This window comes from Cimex lectularius, unplaced genomic scaffold (genome assembly GCF_000648675.2).
Source record: "Cimex lectularius strain Harlan isolate CLEC.00 unplaced genomic scaffold, Clec_2.1 scaffold23, whole genome shotgun sequence".
Taxonomy (NCBI): domain Eukaryota; kingdom Metazoa; phylum Arthropoda; class Insecta; order Hemiptera; family Cimicidae; genus Cimex; species Cimex lectularius.
The window spans coordinates 2,253,590-2,273,530 of NW_019392690.1; the positions used below are offsets into that span (position 1 = coordinate 2,253,590).

General features: G+C 36.3%; 4 protein-coding genes across 5 annotated transcripts; 3 read left to right on the forward strand and 1 right to left on the reverse strand.

Annotated features, from left to right (window-relative positions):
• Nucleotides 1–2,933: 2,933 nt before the first annotated feature.
• LOC106665898 lies at nt 2,934–6,467 on the forward strand. Its single transcript, XM_014392706.2, has 6 exons — nt 2,934–3,595; nt 3,653–3,761; nt 5,694–5,838; nt 5,898–5,961; nt 6,039–6,205; nt 6,270–6,467. Exons 1-6 carry the CDS (start codon nt 3,521–3,523, stop codon nt 6,370–6,372), a joined length of 663 nt encoding a protein of 220 aa, XP_014248192.1. The 5' UTR covers nt 2,934–3,520; the 3' UTR covers nt 6,373–6,467.
• A 1,888-nt stretch (nt 6,468–8,355) lies between these two features.
• Nucleotides 8,356–11,433, forward strand: LOC106664107 (U6 snRNA-associated Sm-like protein LSm8). The gene is made up of 4 exons (XM_014389569.2): nt 8,356–8,530; nt 8,634–8,674; nt 11,042–11,169; nt 11,228–11,433. Exons 1-4 carry the CDS (start codon nt 8,500–8,502, stop codon nt 11,316–11,318), a joined length of 291 nt encoding a protein of 96 aa, XP_014245055.1. The 5' UTR covers nt 8,356–8,499; the 3' UTR covers nt 11,319–11,433.
• Nucleotides 11,434–11,643: 210 nt separating this feature from the next.
• On the reverse strand, nt 11,644–13,584 carry LOC106664422 (BRCA1-associated protein). Its single transcript, XM_014390126.2, has one exon. It carries the CDS (start codon nt 13,336–13,338, stop codon nt 11,752–11,754), a length of 1,587 nt encoding a protein of 528 aa, XP_014245612.1. The 5' UTR covers nt 13,339–13,584; the 3' UTR covers nt 11,644–11,751.
• A 114-nt stretch (nt 13,585–13,698) lies between these two features.
• LOC106664432 (protein FAM173B) lies at nt 13,699–17,856 on the forward strand. Of its 2 annotated transcripts, none has more exons than XM_024225910.1 (4): nt 13,699–13,846; nt 16,636–16,808; nt 16,896–17,084; nt 17,438–17,595. In XM_024225910.1, exons 1-4 carry the CDS (start codon nt 13,768–13,770, stop codon nt 17,561–17,563), a joined length of 567 nt encoding a protein of 188 aa, XP_024081678.1. In that variant the 5' UTR covers nt 13,699–13,767; the 3' UTR covers nt 17,564–17,595. The 2 variants fall into 2 exon arrangements, with proteins under 2 accessions (XP_024081678.1, XP_014245623.1); XM_014390137.2 differs by lacking the exon at nt 17,438–17,595 and adding an exon at nt 17,602–17,856 and having other exon boundaries at nt 13,718–13,846.
• The last annotated feature ends 2,085 nt before the right edge of the window (nt 17,857–19,941 follow it).

Sequence of the window (19,941 nt, forward strand, 5' to 3'; positions counted from 1 at the left end):
TCCTTCTTTCATTTAATGATGTTTTTAACATAAACGACTATATCTTGGGCAGAGAGGAAATTGATCTATTCTTTGTGGATGGTTTGCAGCGTTCCTAGCCTGATCAGCTCTTTCAACCATGACAAGGAACCCAAACGAATACCACATATTTGTTAAGTGTTTTGATTTCATAGAGGTATTTGTGAATTTTTAAGGTGTATGGGTCAACCGAATTTATTTTTGATGGCTTCGATACTTCGAATCAGAGCAAATTAATTGGCATTACAAATCCCTGCGATTCCTTTATAATGCTCAACGATCTGATTGCAAGAAGTTAAGAGCTGTGTATATGCTAGCCTCATTCCATAAAGACCAGCTGAGGTTGTACACATCAGCAAATATCCCACATCCTAAACCAATTTCATTTTTGGACCCATCAATATGAAAAACTTTATTATTGGGAAAGCTATTTAAAATTCACAAGAATTCTTCCTTGTTCATCAGAGAAGGTGTTTTTCTTTTGTTCAATAATGCCAGATCTTCGATAATCTTGTTGTTCTTTTCATTTTTATTTTCCCACAAAAAAAGACTTGAAAAGAACGATTTCCATCGCACAAGGTTCTAATTACAAAAAGAAAAATAGACATATAAAAAGATAACAGATATTATTTAATTAGGATGTGTACAAAAATATATAAACTACATGTGTGATAATGGAAATTCACAAGAAGGTGAACCTATTGGTAAACTGTTGAAGTTTTTGATGTCTTGACGTGTTTTCAATCTATCTGATCAGATCGAACTGATCCATATATGTTGCTTTTTGTTTAGAAAAATAGGCCTATAGTTAATTTAAAGATCATATTAATTGTAAATGCACGTGTGCTTTTCTATCCACACTTGCCTACTCTTTTGTGTTAATTACTAATATAAGATTTAATGTGTGGTGTTTAGTGGATGTTAATTAATGATTATTTAGAGATCGTGAGATGTGGTCTTGTGTGATGTAAGTTTAGAAAAAAAATTTCTTTATCAATTGCTAACGTTTCAATCTTTATTGAGATCATCTTCAGGGTTCAAAGTGTGTGTTTTAGATGTATCATTGTTATTGTGTCATCACAACACAACACAATGCACGACAATGACACATCTAAACTCACACTTTGCGCCCTGAAGATGATCTCAACAAAGATCGAAACGTTGGCATGATAACGAAATTTTTTCTAAATTTACATCACAGAAGACTGCATCTCACGATCTCTAAATAATCATAAGATTTAATATTTTCATATTAATGCTATCAAAATGTTCAATAACAAATTTTAAAAAAATGTTTAGCCTATAAATCTGACTTATGTGACTATGCAAGGAAAGATTTTTTCTTGTTGAAAGTCTGACTCAATTTGGTTTTAAAAGCTGATTGTTGTGAGCCAAAATTGTAAATTATTAACTTTCAAGGTCCATATCTTCTTCGTCTGAAGAACTCGTGATGATTCTTTTTCGTGATGTGCTCGGAGGAGGTGAAGGTGATGATCTAGACTCATCGTCTTTGTTCCCTTTAAGGTATTGTATATACTTTTTCTTTTCGTTTAGTATGATGGTGAATTTTTTCAACATGACCTCTTCCATTTCATTCTTAAGTCGTACGCTCTCTTCGAATTTTCTCGTAATGCTGTCGAGTCTCTCTTTGAGCGAGGCTTCGTTCGCCTTGAGCGTTTCAAACTCGACGTTGAGCCTTCTGCGCGTGGCTAGAAGCGGTTTGACAACATCCATTACGATCTGGCCAGCGTTTAGCCGTTGCATCTCCACCTTGCCGTGCAGGATGAAGAAGTCCTTCTCGACTGCTTTCGACCAACTAAGCGTCCCAGTCGACGCGTCGAAGTCAAATTTATTCACACCATCTGAGTTGTCGGAGAAGGATTCCTTCAGCTGGGTGAAATAATCCGACGGATCTAGGTCCAAAGAGGTGTAATACTGCTCCGCCTCCACCCTCCCCAGCTTGCCAACGTATATGGACTGGTCGCCGAACAGGGTAACCTCTGCTGCAAGATCTTTCCAGACGGCATCGACCGTGTAGACCGTGGACGTCTTCGCGTCGAAAATATCCGTGAGGGTGGATTCGAAAGTCATTTTGGGAACGACGACCGCCTGGGAACGAGTTTTGTTTACAACTCGCTCTATAAGCTGTTATCTTTGAAACATGCAACCTTCCTTTTATGAAAATTGATGTTGTTGTTGTTGATGATGTTTTCTCAGTTTTTATGGTCAGAAATCCACTAATTTTTAACAAGAATAGCTTTTCTTAAATTATAATACAAGGTTTAATACACTGACAGGCAGAATATTCCACCCACTTAAAATATAACTTGATCTGTATATATTTCTTTTATATTAATCAGCTTCACGTTTTTAACGTTTAATAATTAAGTCTTTGTCTAAAAATGTAAAAAAACATGTAAAATTTGTTTTAATTAGATAGTTAATTAACATTTCAATAATGCGTATTTCCTCCTCTTGCCTTAATTACATCTCGAAGACGCCTCGGCATACTTTCTACCAGTCTGGAAATGTCTCTTTGCTGGAGGTTAGCCCATTCTTCACGAAGAGTCCTTTCAAGATCGTGGAGTGTATCATGAAGGCATGGTCATCGTATTCGTCTTTTGAGGTTATCCCATAAATTTTCGATGGGGTTCAAGTTTGGAGAACGAGCTGCCCAGGCTAAGACCCTGATGCCTGATGGAACGTCCATCAACACGTCCCTAACCAGGCGCAACATCCTCAGCACTAAGTGGCATTTTTAAATTTAAAAATTGAAATTAAGAAAGCAAAGACGAAAACTATACAGTTTATTGCTTCAGAATACAAATGAAACTGAATAAACAGTTTAAATTCCGTAAAAAGTAAACATTGAAAGCTCCTTTCCTCTTTTGGATTAAGGATTATTTACCTCTTATTGATATTCTCAATTTCAAATGATAAAATACGAGTTGGTGGCTTTGGAAAATCGGTACTGCTTCTATGGAGTCCATTAATGCCAATTTCTGGTGGATTGCTTCAATTTGAGAACAATACATTTCGGCATTGATTGGTTCGCCAGAAATGAAGCCCACAAGGAGTCACCATTATCTTTTTTTGGTGTGTTGGCGGCTTTGGAAAATGTGGAGCTGCTTCTCCTTTGTCGGGTCACTGTTCAGAATCTGCTGTCATTGTAGGAAATCCACTTTTCATCACAAGTAACGTAAGTTTCTCTCTCTAAGTCCAACTCTGCTTATTTTTTATCACTTTTGTTTTTCTTAAATAATGAAATTTCACTTAGCTTATAAATTCTTTGCATTTAATTCCGTTTTTACAACGATGAGTGAAAAGAATGGTTGAGAATTTGATTTTTTAAATGTTGTTGTTGTGTATGTTGGTAGACGTGTTCGTTAAACAGGAAAGAAGGCGTGGCTAGAGTAATTAATTTTTCCCTCCGCCTTCCTACCGTCGTTTTCGGTTTAGCTCATAGAGTAGCGGTGCCCCTCTGAAAAAATAATTTAGAAAAATGGCAGAATATAATTTCGACACGGCCCATCTTCCCGAGGCAATACAAGCGATGAAAGAAAATATTCAGAAAAAGGTAAAAATAAAGGAGTGAACTAGGGACGGCAGTTGTGTTTCATGGGAGTGTTTCCAGCAAGAAGCTTGCGCCTTGGCTGAAGCCGAATACGTCAAGTACTGCGCACAGTTCGACGCCTCGCTCAAAGCCCTTCAAGAATTGAAAGCCAGACGGTTTGCCAAAGAAAGTAAAGTATAAAATAAATATTTTCAAAACAAAACCTCAATTCACCAGATGTAGAAATTCCTTTATTTAATATTGTTTAATTGATCTTTTTTGGTGGTAGAAGAGTGAATATGTTATAGTTCTAATCCAAATTGTGAAGGTAGATTTTAATTTTAAGAATTAGTTTGTTTAGTTCTCACAATATTTGCAGAAGCAACATGATTCATTATAACCTTCCTCACAAAAATGTTTTTCTTCTTTATTCTTCCATTTCCCCATTGGTACAAAAAAGCAGGCTGACAGTTGAGCAGAAAAGTTTGAAAAAGGGATTTCAGGAATTCTATGATACCAGTGTAGATTTTTCATCGAGGATTCAATCGGAAATACCTATTTTCTAGAGTATAACACGTTTATATGTTGAATCAGCATTGGGTCTAACTCTCGGTTTTTTGATATTACTCGTTTGGCTTTACGCCATCATCAGTGAAGAACTTACGCACCTAGGGGCAACGGACGGACCCCTCGGTATATGGATGAACACGGACATGATAGATAGATCATGATGATGGCGCAAACCCGAAACGCCCAAATCTCCGAATATAGATGGACCTAGCTAACGTCCACCATCAACTTTTAATTTTATCTAGTCATTTATCGTGTAGGTAAATGAACTTGAACTCCCGATATGGGGATCATAGTATGTACATAGTCTCATGCATGCCATGCTTAGAAGATTCTTCTATCAGACAGACAGAGACAGCAGAAAAGTTCTTTCTTGTAGATCTAAGGGTGTTGGATATTACGACATATGTCGCTTCAGATGGCAGTGAGATGTCCGTATATAGTTCTACTGAGGGAACTGAGTTAAGTTGTTAAATTTCCTCATGGAGTCAATTAACTTGTAGTTGGTTTCCCAGTTCATCGCCGTTTTGGTATATGAAATGAACAAATCTATGCCGTGGTCTTTTTGTCGAATAAGGGCAGCTTCACTATTCGACACCACGGAACGTTTCTGACAGACTATTGACAGCTAGGATCGGAAGACTAAAATTGGAAATGACCAAACTACAGGTACCCCACGGATCTCATGCGATAAAACTGAGTAGTACTGATCTTTAGATCGTTTGAACACCGTCTCCTGCGCTCCATGTTTCCATGTTTAGCAGATTCTTTTTCACCACAGAGTTAGCACAATGGTTCATTCCTGTAGATCTTGGGGGATTAGGATGGCTTTATGATGTGGCATATGTTTCTTCAGATGGCAATACCATGTCTATGTACTGTTTCTACTGAAAGAGACCCAAACGAAAGAAAACTGCCAGTTAAGATGATGGATCTTCGATTATTTTGTTTAAAATTTCTTCAATGTGTCTAACTGTGTCTTTTAGGTCTTCTGACCTAATTTGATAGTGATTTTCTTACATGTGAATTATTCTAGATTTTCTAGCACACAAACCATTAATGTTTTTTGTTTATTTTTTGCCTTAAATTTCTTGGTAATTGCAGAGACGGGCAAATAACACCCCTTTTCCAAACAAGCAACTTTTGTAATAAATCGACGACTCAAAGTTTCCTGTTTAAGCCACGTGAAATTACATGTGGTTTAATTTTCGTCTTGGTGGTTGTTAACTTTGTCTTTTACACGTCTCGGGAAGTTCGATCTTCTGCCCTAAGTCCAAATCTAAATATTTAACAAGTCAGAACAAATAATTGATGGGAGTCGGTGGCCTCAAAGGTTGAGCATTTACTCGACGAATCAGTGAAGTCACCCGGGTTCGAACCTCGTCGCCGAGTCTACGCAACGCAGAGAACTTACAAATTGTTTTTCTCCCACGTTATTAGTGAATTTCTCGTAGTGAAAATTTTAAATTTGTCGTCACATTCTTTCCCTAATTCAATTAGCTAGTGAAGGAAAGATTGTGTTTAATGTTATGTGTTGAAAATTGGATTTTAGATGAACTGAGATCCTCCAAGTTCAGGATCGAAGAGTGTGATAAGTCATCGGTCGAGTTTTACTCCAAGGTTTCTGAATCCAAGGAAATTGTTGAAGACCTTAAACGCAAAATGAGCGAAGAAAACCTAGCACTGCGTGAAAATGAGTTAAACGATTAAGCCTATTTTCTCCTTTTTTAATTAATAACATGCTGACATTTTTCAGTAAAAACTTCAAAGAGGATATCATCGCTATGGCCGAGAGGCTCTGCAGCTACAGAGAAACTTACGTAAACTGAACACCTACACTTTACTACTACAGATTTATTTTATTTTTCTTATTTTTTGTTATTCCTTTCTTATTTAGGATCGGACCATGTTGTCGGAAGAATTAAAAGAGTTGTGCAAAGAGAATCAGTTGATAAGGCAGGAGCTCGAGGATGTCAGGCAGTGTTTGGACAATCTAAAGACACAGTTTCCTCTTTTGCCAGATCCCACTGTCGAGTGCGTATCCAAGAGTCTCTCCAAAATAAGGTAATTTAACTACCCAACCCAATCTCTAAATTTAACGTTTTCAATATTTGTTTTGCTTTGATAGGCCGTGTTTAGAGAGAGAAATCGAGGAGTTAAAATCTCGGAATCATTCCCTCCAGCAAAGGGCAAAGCTGCTGGAAGCGAACAAATCGATTCTGATGATGTAAACGACCAGAGGGGGAAATCTTCGATAATTTTCCTTTTTGTAGTGACATTTTTTAATGTTTTGTATGTAAATATTAAATTTTCCACGTAAACTTAACATTGAAATCATTTCAGTATTTTTTTATATTATTTACGTTATATTGTATTGTATATAACCACAATTTAAAACATTCACTTATTTCATTATGTATTCAATTTCTAAATTTACATTTTTTGTATTGTCATTTTTGAGTGTTAGGTCAATCGAGGTCTGTTTAATTTTGCTGTAGGTACAATTATACTACATAGCATTATTTCTACAGCATCAGTACTTACCCTTTTTCTTGATTATTTAGTAATAACAATAAAACCTGCTTTCCTTCTTCGCGATCCTTTCACTTATCCTTTATCTTCTCAGCATATTTTTTACGATATTTTGTCCGTGCATTTCTTTATTATAAATAATGTACCACACTATACGAAGTACGCAAACAATTTGTACAAAAGATCAAAAGGTAAATTTTATTTTTAAACTAAATAAAACCGGTATAACTTTGAGTAATGGCATATTGTATTAGTTATTGAACAATAGTTGAGTTTGAAAAATTCTGAAAACCATTGTTTCTGGTCGTTTGGTTTGAGACAATGGTGATAAAAACGCTTGATGCGGTTTGATCAAATATCTTGATGAAAACACACCTCTAGAAGAAAAGTATATATTTAATTACTCCAGAATAAAATGAAACATAAACTAGGCCTAAGATTTGATCACGTAGCAGGAGAAATCTGAAGAAAGGAAATGAAAAACAGTGCAAGAGGAAGAAGAAAAGTATGTACCATGGAATGATTGGATAGAGGCACATCTCGTGATAATCCACGAAGAATTGTACTGAATAAACTGTCAGTTAACCAGTTCGAGCTGACGTCTTATGGCTCAGGGCAATTCTAGAGGATTTATTAGATAGAACTATATAAGTTGTCACACATGGAAAACTGACAGATAAAAAAGACGTTTATGATCTTCAGACAACGGGTTAAAATAAGTCTTCGGTTGATTGAGACTCCTTTCCGGGCCAGAGGCATGAGAAAAGTTGATCAAACGACGAGGCATATGGATAGAGTCGGAGCTGCAGACTGCTGCCAGGATACTGCAAATTCCGGAGGCATATGGACATACTCGGAGCCGCAGACTGCTACCAGGATACCGAAAACCCAGATGCATATGGATAGACTAGAAGCCGCAGACTGCTGTGTGAACATTGTAGACTCCGGAGCATATGGATACCTCTCAGAGCAGACGTCTGCTACCAGGACAGTGAACATTTCCTTTTTTCATTTTAGATCCTACAATGCCCCTTTCCTCTTTCATTTTTCTACTTCCACATGCCCCTCCACACTTAATTTCCGTACTGTTAGTTGTTAAAAAAGAAAAATTCCACTCAAAATAACCCAATCTTGACGGGCTACTCGCCAATTCCATAGTCCCTAGCCATATTCGTTCAGTCATCCAATTATGAATCTATTACAATGTAAAAAACCGTCAAACTACTTTATGTAAAAAAAAGGTATGTAAATTTAAAACCGTTGTAATTATTATTACACCGTTCTGTTAAATTGATTATTATTAGCTTAAATTATATATAACTATGTTATTACCTGAACATAATTTGTTCCACTTTTGCAATTTAGTTCTGAAGATGGTCTATATTAGACCGAATCAAACCTGAAGAAATAAATGCCTGTAATGGCAAAGTCTATTTCCCACCCATCATCTTATAGATTTCCACAAAATCAGGATGGACACCATAAAAATAAAGAGTTACATTTTCATCAAGTGCATGTAATTTAATAGATTTAATTAAGATATAAATTTTAGGATAATTAAATTATGCTATTTGACGTGTAGATTAAACAAACTATACAATAATTAAACGAAAATTGAAACAAAAGTTTCATTCTTCTTTCGCCTTCATCAAGTGGAGGGAAGTTGACTAACCTGGCTTATAACAGGTCTCACGGTACTTTGCCTACAAAAACAAAAGCGGTTAAACGTTATCATAACGACTTCGGAGTCATTTATCGTATTTCGCTGTTTATAAGCATTTTCGACCGGTAAGAAGCAGGAAATCCAGGAAAAGAAACTTACGAGGATGGCGTCCGGCCTCGAGAGCTACGTCAATCGTATCCTTTTTCCGTCAAAAATAGAGTTGAAGTTTCGGCACGGCGTTTTTACACACAGTTCACACCACGTAAAATTTCATCTTTTCCTTAATTCTCCTTGAAGATACCGTTTCGGTGGTGACCTCCGACGGGAGAAATTTCGTAGTAAGTCGCCGTTTACTGTTAAATTATGTTGTTAAATTTCATCATGGTATAATTCAGTTCTTGCTGCTTCTGTCTGCTCCTGAATCACGATCAAAGGTAGAAACTGAACTGACGCGTGAACAGCTCGGTTCTTCCTTCCATTTGTGTCCGTTCTCCTTGCAGTTAATGTCGCAAAAGATGCTAGGCTGATAAAAAGAGTTAGCACTTTGCCTTCGGGAAGCCCTTCCAAATTTGGAAGAGTAAATGAAATTGAAAAACTGTTATATTTACAATATAAACCAAAAAACAATAGAGGGAAGAAAAAATAACAGTAAATACACAATAGATCGAAAAATCCGGTCGCCGAGTTAAAATACTACTACTACTATATTATATCTTTATTCTTTAATATACTCTGACAGGCAAAAAATTCCATCCACCATAATATAACCTGATTTGTATATATCAATCGTTTTTTTAACGTTTAATAATTGAGTCTTTGTCTAAAAAAGTAAATTGCTATGGAAAATGAAAAATAAAAAAAGACTGACAGATAAAATTTGTTTTAGATTTTTAATTAACATTTCAAAATTGTGTATTTCCTCCTCTTGCCTTAATTACATTTTGGAGATGCCTCGGCATACTTTCTACAAGTCTTGAAATGTCTCTTTGCTGGAGGTTAGCCCATTCTTCACAAAAAGTCCTTTCAATATCGTGGCGTGTATCAGGAAGTGATGGACGTGCTGTTATTCGTCTTTTGGTATTATCCCATAAATGTTCAATGGGGTCCAAGTCTGGAGAATGGGCTGCCCAGGCTAAGACCCTGATGTTATGCCGTTAAGGTACATTTGTACTATGCGAGCAACGTATGGACGGGCATTATCATGCATTGGAATAGGATTGTCGCTGATTTCATAGAGGATAGGCAACGTATGATTATTTGGAGATCGTGAGTTGCAACCTGGTGTGACGTAGGATTAGAAAAACATTTTCTTTATTGTGCCAACGTTTCGATCTTTATTGAGATCATTTTGAAGGCCTGGGATTTATAAACATTGTTTAAATTACACAAATTCATGTAAGATTTGAAAAAAATGTCCTTCAAAATTCAACACATAAAACAAAAAACATCACTGGCACTCTCTCTATTGGTCCAACTTAACAGTCTTGGGGTTTCTCAATTTGGGCCAACAATTTGTAACGCTTCTCTCCCATATCACAAAATCATAATGAGGTTTTCTGGGGTATTGTCTTCCTCTTTTTTTAAAATTATTTTATTTAACTCTTATGTACATACACATTATGTTTTGCTAATACATACTGATATACACTCAAAAAGTGTGATTAACATGGCATTTGAGGGTGGATCGTGCCCTATGGCAGTCCACACAATAACTGGAGTATAATAATTTGAGAATTAATACCTACGTTTTTGTTTTTATCTATAATAATATAACATCAGGTGGACGTTTGCACTAGCACTTATTTACATTAACACATATTTACAATCTGTCTTGTCTTCCTCTAAATAAATTTTATATTCCACTAGATTTGAAGTCATTCCAATAAGCGGCTGGATACCATAACTTTTTTTAAAATTTTCTAACCACGAAAATTTAAACCACCATATTTTGATTTTTTGGTGTGGTCTGGGTGATGATGATCCATCATTTTGATTTACCTATCAGAGAAATCGCATAGACACTGAAAGCGCAAACAGACCATGGCACTAATTTTTCATCTCAACCCAGTTTAAATGAAATTATAAACCATTGTTTGGCTAAATCGGACAAACTAAGATACATGTTTCTTGGGTTTCTTTTCAGGAACTAGACAACCATCAAACTTATTTTCTTTGGTGGTTGTCTGGTTCCTGAAAAGAAAAACAAGAAATACAAAACTTCAACAACCGTAAAAGAAGATTAAAAAATGTAAAATACATATGAATTAACATAATAATTACTGAAGGATCTGCACTTTGCTAAAAACTCCCTGAGGCCACTTACTGAAGAAAAAAAGTATTCATATATATTTTAGCGGTCATTATTGACCATATTAATTATTTCAATTATTCCTTTTTATCTAGTCTTGGTTGAGATGAAAAATTGCAAAAAGAGAAATTCGAAAGGTTGTAGGTAGGAGATATGGAGATGGTGTCCGAGTGGATTGAATTCACACTACCTCAAGTGGTTAGAGCAGTGGTGTAATTAAGCTGAAGGTCGTGGGTTCGAATCCCGCTCATGACACTAGCTTTTTCATCTCTATCAAGACCTTATATAAAAATAGACTAATTAATTGAAAATATTCGGTATTGATTGTAATGCGATTTACTAAAATTTGCAATGCCATAACCCTTATTATTTTATTATTAGTTTATATATTTTTCAGGGCACACTTAAGGGTTTCGATCAAACTATCAATATAATTTTAGACGACAGTCACGAAAGGGTGTACAGTACGACTCAGGGTGTGGAGCAGGTTGTCCTCGGTCTTCATATCATCCGAGGGGACAATGTGTAAGACACATTTTAACAGCCATCGTTCATTTTAATTTAATCATTTTTGCCCTTTCAGAGCGATCGTCGGTGAAATGGACGATGCAATCGACTCCAGACTGGACTTGAGTTCATTGAGAGCCGAACCACTTGGTCATGCTGTACATTAATAAATTTTAATTATAAGTTGTGCGTGTTGTTCGAATTACCTAAAGGACAGGAATTTTTTGAAAACGATTCGCAAATTTTTTTCCCCCAATTTACAAGAAAATTTTTAATTTGATTGTAATTCTTGAAAAATATATGTATTTTTTATTAAACGTTTGATTTAATTACAATAAATGTTTACCTTTAATATTGTCAGTTATTGATTAGTGTAGCACACGAGGCTACATAAAAACACAGATATTTATGTATTGTAATTATAAGTGACTTTTCCAAATCTGCCATAATCAATTTATTACTAAGACATTTGGTTTAACAAAAGGAAACAAATAATGTGATAAAAAATCTTTAATAAATACCCAACAAGTTTACTCAAAAAAATGTTTCTTGATAAAAATGAAAGCGACAGCAGTGAGGCGTGAATTCAGTCTTCTAATATCAGTGTGACTTTCTTCCTTTACTCGGTTTTTTCGACGTGCTTGGACTCGGTCCTGGAGAAGGGCCGACTTCTATTTTGCCTTCTTTCATTTCGTCTTTGTGAGGGCTGCTATCAACTGTCTTCTGCGCTTCTAGGAAGAACATAAGGTCTCTCAGCTGTTCGCGTAGATCTCTGATCTCCTCTTCCTTCTCGATTTTTTGCTTGATTAAATCCCTCTGGAGGTCTTTGCACTTCTCCTGCCATACGCCTTGGTTTTCCCTCATGGATGCATTCATCTCTTTTTCTTCCTCGAGCTTTTTGGCTGTAGTGACCAGTTTGGCCGTGGTAGCTTGAAGTTTTTTTTCTATTGCGTTTTTCTCTTTTATGAGTGTATTTAACCTTTCCTTTAGTTCATTTTGATCCTTTAAAACCGCATCGTACTTTTCTCTTAAATCCGTTATCTCACTTATGGTTTCTCTTTCAAGAATTGAGATCAACTGTTCATAATAAGCCCTCTGTGATTCTAATTGTGAAGTAAGGAGGTAGGTATATTCGAGCTGAATCGCTTCTAATTTTGCCTCGTTTTGGGCAGACTTTTCAGGATCCTGCCCTTCTACGAGTTTTCCGTCTGCTTTATTCTGTAGAATCCTGTGTACGAAGTTGTCTCCGACATAATCCCAGACGCTATTGCTCCCGAGTTGCATAGAATAACAATGATGCGTTTCTGTGTAGTGTTGGTGAGCGTGTCCTTGGACGTATCTGCCACAGCCGACGTGTCCGCAGATCAAGCATATCCAGAGCGACTCGGTCGCTTTGCACTCTAAACAGAAGCTGTCTTCATCTGGCTCGGGAGTTTGAATGTACCGGCAGACCGGGCAGGTGGTGTCGCCCCACTTGGAAAGGCACTGTCCGTGAAAAGCGTGATTGCACATAATCGTGAGAATTCCATCGACAGACTCGTCCATCCTCTCGAGGCAGACGGGGCAAGTAGGCAATTCAGTGTGGTTGACCGGTGCGACGCTGGCCCCATCCTCTTCCTGCAGGGTTTCGACTTTCGACACAAACACCAAGTGACAGCACCATTCCGGCTGCATCATACTAAAAGGTATCCCGTTAAAATTTTTGTAAAACTCCGCAACAGACTCGGGTGTACGGAATGTTATCAACGCCATGTACTGGTTCGGCGAGCCGTCTTTGATTATCCTCACGTGCTTGATATCCTCTCGACAAGGCGCCATGAAGCATAGTAAATCGGTGCAGGTCATCGTAGTCGGAACCGCAAGTATGCACACAGTCTGACTGCGATTGGCCGCTCTGTCGATTCCTGTCAAGTCGTCTTCCTTGAACAAGTGTATTATACCGGTCGTCTTCTCGACGAAAGGATTACCGGAGACGAACGGTATCACGTCCTTACCGTCGACCTTCTCAGAAGTCTCGGACATTTCTCTCAGATGGAGTGTCTCGACGGAAATATCACATTTCCTTCTCTTACCTCTGAATACGGCCAAAGTCCTGTTCACCTTTTTACCCCGTCCCTCTTCACGGGGCTTGTCATCTTTTTCACACGACTCTATTCGAATAACACAGAGTGAAACATCAGAAGGCATAACATAAATAATCTGTTTTCAGGACAATATGATTTCACGGGCTGCTATAACAACAACCCGATTATCACGACGTTAAACTGAATTGACATAGGTAGTAATTCAGCAATTTCGCAGCAACTCTGTCCATATACGTTCAAACTGCACAAGACCATAGTCATGGAGAATATTACGAAAAATTAAACCAAAAAACATCAATAAATCGCAATCGATATTATACAATAAATCGACACTTCACAACAAATTATAAAAACTATAAAACAATAAATAATATAAACTTTTTCAACAGTGTTCAACTAATAATTTCAAAAAATAATCTTAAGTTATGTTCTACTAACTTTTAAATTTAAGTTTTCAATCAAATTGTGTTATCAATTATCACTAGTGTGTTAAACAAGAGGTTTCGCTTCTGTTTCACTGATAGCCTTATCAATGGAAGTCCTGGAAGCAGGAAACACGTCTTCTGGAAATGGGATAAAACGGAGGGGTCTTTTCCTCATAGGAATTACTGGTAAGGCTTGTCACATCAAAAAAAAAAAAAAAAAAAAATAGTCCTGCTAGGATATTAATTTTGCCACTTTAATGCACAAAAGGACAGGACACAATGACAAGGATTAGTCGATTTGGTTGAAACAAAAGTTTAACTGTGACTGAATATGACTGGAACAACATTAAACCACATTGCAGGTTCAGTCATTTGTGAACTGTGGTAGCGATGACTCCCCTTCATTATATGGTTTGATTATGAGAAATTACAATTTATACATACAGACAAAAAAAAAAAAAAAAAAAAAAACACATTTCATTATCCATAATAACAAGTTATGAAGCTTAACAAACTTTTTAGCCAGCGGACCCCTTTCACATAACAAAATCCAGAGTGGACCCCGCGCATTCAATGTTAACATTCCACTACCCTAGAGTACTCAATATTCCTCACGTTATTTAAGGATAAGCTACCATGCATGCTAATAAATTACATTCGCTCATTCTACCCCATAGTACTCGATATTACTCTGGGTATTTGGGGATTAAGCTACCATCAACGCTAATAAATTACATTCGCACATTCAACCGCTATAACTGAGAGTACTTGATATTCCTTGGGGTAATTGGGGTTAAGCTACCATTCACGCTAATAAATTATGTTCACACTACCCCAGATTACTCGATATTCCTCAGGGTAATTGGGGATAAATCTCCATTAATGCTAATAAATTACATTTGAGCATTCACTCATTCTACCCCAAAGAACTCGATATTCCTTGGGGTATTTAAGTATAAGTTAACATTCATTCTAATAAATTACATTCACACTTTCATTCACACTACCGCAGAGTACTCGATATTTCTTGGGGTAATTGGAGATAAGGCACCATTGACGCTAATAAATTACATTCACACTTTCATTCACACTACCACAGAGCACTCGATATTCCTCGGGGTGTTTAGGGGAAATTTCTTGTTTTTAGTTAAATTTTGTGTATAAATATTTTTTTTACGAGTTCTAATTAATCAACCAATTCACGATTTTTTACCCCAATTTTTAATTCATATTTTCAATATTCATGCATAATAAATTCCATTGGTACATTCATTCACACTATCCTGGAGTACTAGATATTCCTCGGGGTGTTTAGGGGAAATTTCTTGTTTATAATTGAATCTTGTGTATAAATATATTTTTAACGAGTCTTAATTAATCAACCAAATCACTATTTTTTACCCCAATATTTAATTCATATTTTCAATATTCATTCATAATAAATTCCATTGGTACATTCATTCACACTATCCCGGAGTACTCGATATTTCTCGGGGTGCTTAGGGGAAATTTCTTGTTTATAATTGAATCTTGTGTATAAATATATTTTTAACGAGTCTAATTAATCAACCAAATCACAATTTTTTACCCCAATATTTAATTCATATTTTCAGTATTCATACATGATAAATTACATTGGTACATTCATTCACACTACCCCGGAGTACTCGATATTCCTCGGGGTGTTTAGGGGAAATTTCTTGTTTTTAGTTAAATTTTGTGTATAAATATTTTTTTAACAAGTTCTAATTAATCAACCAAATCACAATTTTATACCCCAATATTTAATTCATATTTTCAATATTCATTTATAATAAATTACATTCGTACATTCATTCACACTACCACAGAGCACTCGATATTCCTCTGGGTAATTGGGGGAAATTTCTTGTTTTTAATTAAATTTTGTGTATAAATATTTTTTTTACGAGTTCTAATTAATCGACCAAATCACAATTTTATACCCCAATATTTAATTCATATTTTTAAACTGTAGGCTATTTTATATAACAAATCGTATAAAATATTTTTTTTGGCCATTTCAATTCCTGAAGAATACTTAACGGAAGGCGGTATAAGGTCAAAAGTTAGCGATGATGGATGATTGTTCGCGTTTCTATATTGACCATCGCTAATAACTGCTCGCGTTATTTCAGTGTTTGGAGTTAGGAATTGCTCAGCTTGCCAAAGTTTCTTTTTCGCGTAAATGATGGATGCCCATGATACAGCCCAAGTTCTTGGCATACTGCTGTCTACCTTCCACGATGGTATACAGCAGTTTAGGACCACCCGAAGTCTTGATTGAAGAAAAGGTAATGGTCGACCATGTTGTACGGCAGCTAGAGATGATCGTTTTGTTGCACTATTGAACCATCATTAATCATAACAGCTTCTTTGATAGATTCCAATTCCAAATGGTTTGTAATGTAAAGGTTCTCTACTAGAGAGGCATCAAATAACTATTTGCAAATCAGCATCTCGCTTGGACACTTGAAAAATGTGGGGCTGTTCTCTTCATGAGTGCCAGTTTGGTATGTGGCAGTCAGATGACCTGGCCCAAGCATGGAAAAGAAGTAGAGATCGCTTGGGTCATAGCCTTTTCATACACAGTTAGTGTTTGATATTGGGTGGAATCAATTGATCGTACAGAAAGGATTTTTGGCTGCTGTAGGTACATTGAAGAAGTCCTTCTGGAAGCTCTGGTCCCACTTGTTTCATTGTTCATTTGAGGACAACTTCATGTTGATGCATGATAATGCTTGACATAATAGCCTGGAGCAGACAGAAGCAAGCAAAATGATTGGCTTTGTTGCAGTGGTTCATCCCTAGTTGAACCAATACTAAAGTGGTCATCACGGCTTTCTTCAAAAAGGCTGAGAGCCTCAGGCTGTTTTGACTAACCTGGTGTACAGTGTTCAGTACACAAATTAAGGGGAAATTCATCAATAACATAAATTACTTATAGTTTTTTGTAGGTGGTGCAGCTGTTGCTGTTTCTGCTCTGTGCTATCCTTTTCTATCTCCGGCACTGAGAAGAATATGCTTACCGTACGTTCCTGCGACCGGTGTGCAGGTCAGCAATGTTCTGAAAGCACTCACTGGAAAATCAGGCAGTCTTTTAGACATCGGAAGTGGAGACGGAAGAATTGTCAGTGTTAAATATTTATTTTCGGTTGATTTTATATACACTAGTCATTATTTCCTTGAAATATGTCTTACGCCATTTTGTTTGTAGGTCCTGGCCACTGCAAAACGGGGTTTTCAGTCGGATGGAGTTGAATTAAACATCTGGCTTGTCCTTTACTCAAAGTTTGCCGCATTTAAGGCTGGGCTGTCAAAGTCGACCAACTTTTATAGAAGGGATTTGTGGGCGTTTCCTATCCATTCTTATAGGAATGTTGTCATCTTCGGCACCGAAGAGATGGTAGAGCTCTTCTACTCTTTTCTTATTAATTTAATATTAAATATTTTAATCCATGTAGTACATATTTAGTAGCCATAATTGACCGTATTAATTTTTTAAATTAATTATAATTTTTATCTAAGATCTTGGTTGAGATGAAAAAGCTAATGTGATGAGTGGGATTCGAACCCACAACCTTCAGCTCAATGCCCAATGCTCAAACCGCTTGAGCTATCGTGACTTCGATCCACTTGGATACCAACTCATCTTGTGGGTTCAAATCCTGCTCGTGACACTACATCACTAAATTCTATTTTTTATTTAAATTTTTTATGGCCTTATGGGCTTGCATATTAACCAGAGTACATTCATAGTTGGTGGGGGAAGGATTGTTGAAAATAAGGGCAACAGTGAGAATCAAACCCATGACTGCGGGGTCTATGAGTCACCCTCACGCTGGCCACTCGGCTACCCTGGTCCTCAGCCAAGACCTTAGATAAAAAATATAATTAATTTAAATTAAATATTTTATTTTCAGATGGCGGACATTGAAGAAAAGTTTTCAAAGGAATTGCTCAACTCGAATGTGGTAGCGTGCAGGTTCCCTTTGCCCAACCGAGAACCAATCAAAACTATCGGTTCTGGCATTGATACAGTCTGGCTGTACGAGTTTAAAAAACCTACTGATAAACCAAGTTGAACATGCCATTTGCCATATATTTAAATAGTGTATTTGTGTTGTGTAAATATTTACATTGTGTATTTATAATAAAAACAATTTTTTTGTTACGTAGCCATTATTAGAATTATTGGATCCAAAATTCATTTCAAATTTAGTTAAAAGGTATATTCAAACATTTAACAAAAACCTCCAAATTAGGCTTCTTTCTACAAGTTTGATTGTTGTCTTTCATTAGTTGTACACATCGGGAGAGAAAAGATTCAAACTGTACGTAAAAAGAAAAATAATGTATGCTCTCCCAACTTTTTATTTATTTATTTTTTATTTAGTGATTATTATTATTATTTTTAACGAGGATATGTCAACTACTAGGTTATTGAATCTTGAGGTGCCAGTGTTTAAAAATAAAAATAAAATTTAAGTATGTCATGTTTGATTGCAGGCCACTGGATTTGAACCCAGGACCTGTAACAGTGTTGAGCGCTGTATCAATGTTATTGTTAATTGTTCTTTAACCATTGCGACCACCAACGCCTCCATTTTATTGATTTTGCATCTTTATTTATTATGGGGAGTTTTATTGAATTTAATCAGGAAGGCAAAATGCCAAAACAGACAGACTAGAATGATCAGTCATGACCAAATTTCAGGATCATTAGTCCTGCTGGTTTTGAGAAATTTCACAAAACATAATGAATATTTTTATGAATATTCTTTGACAGGGTTTCATTGAAATTCGTGACATTTAATCCAAGTACAGATAACCCGAAAAGTTCATACGGATTTTCATTTGCCATTGTTTCAATTGTCAAAATTTTGTATTTAATTTTTTTTTTAATTTTCATTTACATTTACTCCATGGTAATTTAAAAAAAAATAGTTGGTCCTGGCTGGCTGAGATCACTTGAGTTCAGACGGAGTGTGCTCCTATTCCAGATTGGAATCAACTGATCACTTCTGGGGTGAGTATTTGATCTTGACTGACTTTTGATTTCCAAATCATCCCATTTTATACCAGTTGGTCTACCAGAGTAGGGGTGGAAAGGAAAATCAAAAGTCAGAAGTTCCCACACCATGGGTGGACCAGTGAAGATGGGTGTCGTGCACCTGGTTGATGGGATCACAATTTATGATGTTTCATGTTGCTACATATTTTTGGCTTTGTGACAATCTTTCAGCACTATATAACTCAATATTGGTTTATTTGATTTGTTGTTCAAATATTGAAACTTTTTTTCCTGGTTTGTGAGGAACATGTCACTCCTATCTTGGTGTGTGACACATTTCATTTTTATTGTAACTGTTTAATATTGCTGGGCTATGTTTCCTTGTTTTGGGAGGAATGCCACATCACTCCCGCCTGGCTCTGCGACACCCTTCGACCAACTGCTTAACTATTACAATGTTACGTTGGTGAGGTTATGTTCCTTCTGATTTTTTTTTTATGATCTATGGTTATCGTAAACAATTTTTTCTTTCTTTAACAACTAGAACTAACAAATAGGTTCATCAATGAATATACCCATGTGTAGGTGTTTCCTCAGATATCAGTATTCACATTTGTCAAGGTCTGTACTCTCAGGGATGCCAATCATCGGACAATATCAGGCCTACTCAAGTCACCACCACCCTTGAGTGTTTCTGTAAGAAAGCTTTTAAACCAGTTTTTATATTTTACATAAGACATCAATATTAGCACATCAGGCAAGAGTTCACAAAAGCCCAGATATACCATGTGTATTCCTCTCCATCCTAAATTGAAAACATTCCGTTAGGTTAGGTGTTATTCTCGACGATGTATTGGACCAGCACTGGGTAGCCCTTAGGTTTACACTGAAGACAGACAGTGCTTCATTGAATAAAGCTGAAATGCATTTGGGACCCATCATAAAGTCACAAATGTAAACGGCCCAGTGCTGGTTCAAAAGATTTGCAGACCAAAACCCACCATCATCTATATTCTATAATGAATATTGTTATTCATTCTAGAATCATCTATGATTATTTGTTATTTAAACTTAGATACTGTATTTTATATTAGTTTGAATGTTAAATTAAACTCATTAGTTTCGTGGTCCGCTTGACCAATTAATATCTTACAATTAATTAAGGTTTTCAGTTGAGATAAAAAAGTCAATGGCACGAGCGGGATTCGAACCCACGATCTTCGCCTTGATACACCGCTGCTCTACCACT

Excerpts from the sequence above, each read along its gene's own strand:
- LOC106665898 (XM_014392706.2), top strand. The coding sequence starts at position 3,521 with ATGGCAGAATATAATTTCGACACGGCCCATCTTCCCGAGGCAATACAA. Across the intron at positions 3,762-5,693 it reads CAGACGGTTTGCCAAAGAAA|ATGAACTGAGATCCTCCAAG; the intron begins GTAAAGTATAAA and ends ATTGGATTTTAG. Across the intron at positions 5,839-5,897 it reads CTAGCACTGCGTGAAAATGA|TAAAAACTTCAAAGAGGATA; the intron begins GTTAAACGATTA and ends GACATTTTTCAG.
- LOC106664107 (XM_014389569.2), top strand. The coding sequence starts at position 8,500 with ATGGCGTCCGGCCTCGAGAGCTACGTCAATC. Across the intron at positions 8,675-11,041 it reads CCGACGGGAGAAATTTCGTA|GGCACACTTAAGGGTTTCGA; the intron begins GTAAGTCGCCGT and ends TATATTTTTCAG. Across the intron at positions 11,170-11,227 it reads ATCATCCGAGGGGACAATGT|AGCGATCGTCGGTGAAATGG; the intron begins GTAAGACACATT and ends TTGCCCTTTCAG.
- LOC106664422 (XM_014390126.2), bottom strand. The coding sequence starts at position 13,338 with ATGCCTTCTGATGTTTCACTCTGTGTTATTCGAATAGAGTCGTGTGAA.
- LOC106664432 (XM_014390137.2), top strand. The coding sequence starts at position 13,768 with ATGGAAGTCCTGGAAGCAGGAAACACGTCTTCTGGAAATGGGATAAAA. Across the intron at positions 16,809-16,895 it reads GAAGTGGAGACGGAAGAATT|GTCCTGGCCACTGCAAAACG; the intron begins GTCAGTGTTAAA and ends TTTTGTTTGTAG. Across the intron at positions 17,085-17,601 it reads TCTTCGGCACCGAAGAGATG|ATGGCGGACATTGAAGAAAA; the intron begins GTAGAGCTCTTC and ends TTTTATTTTCAG.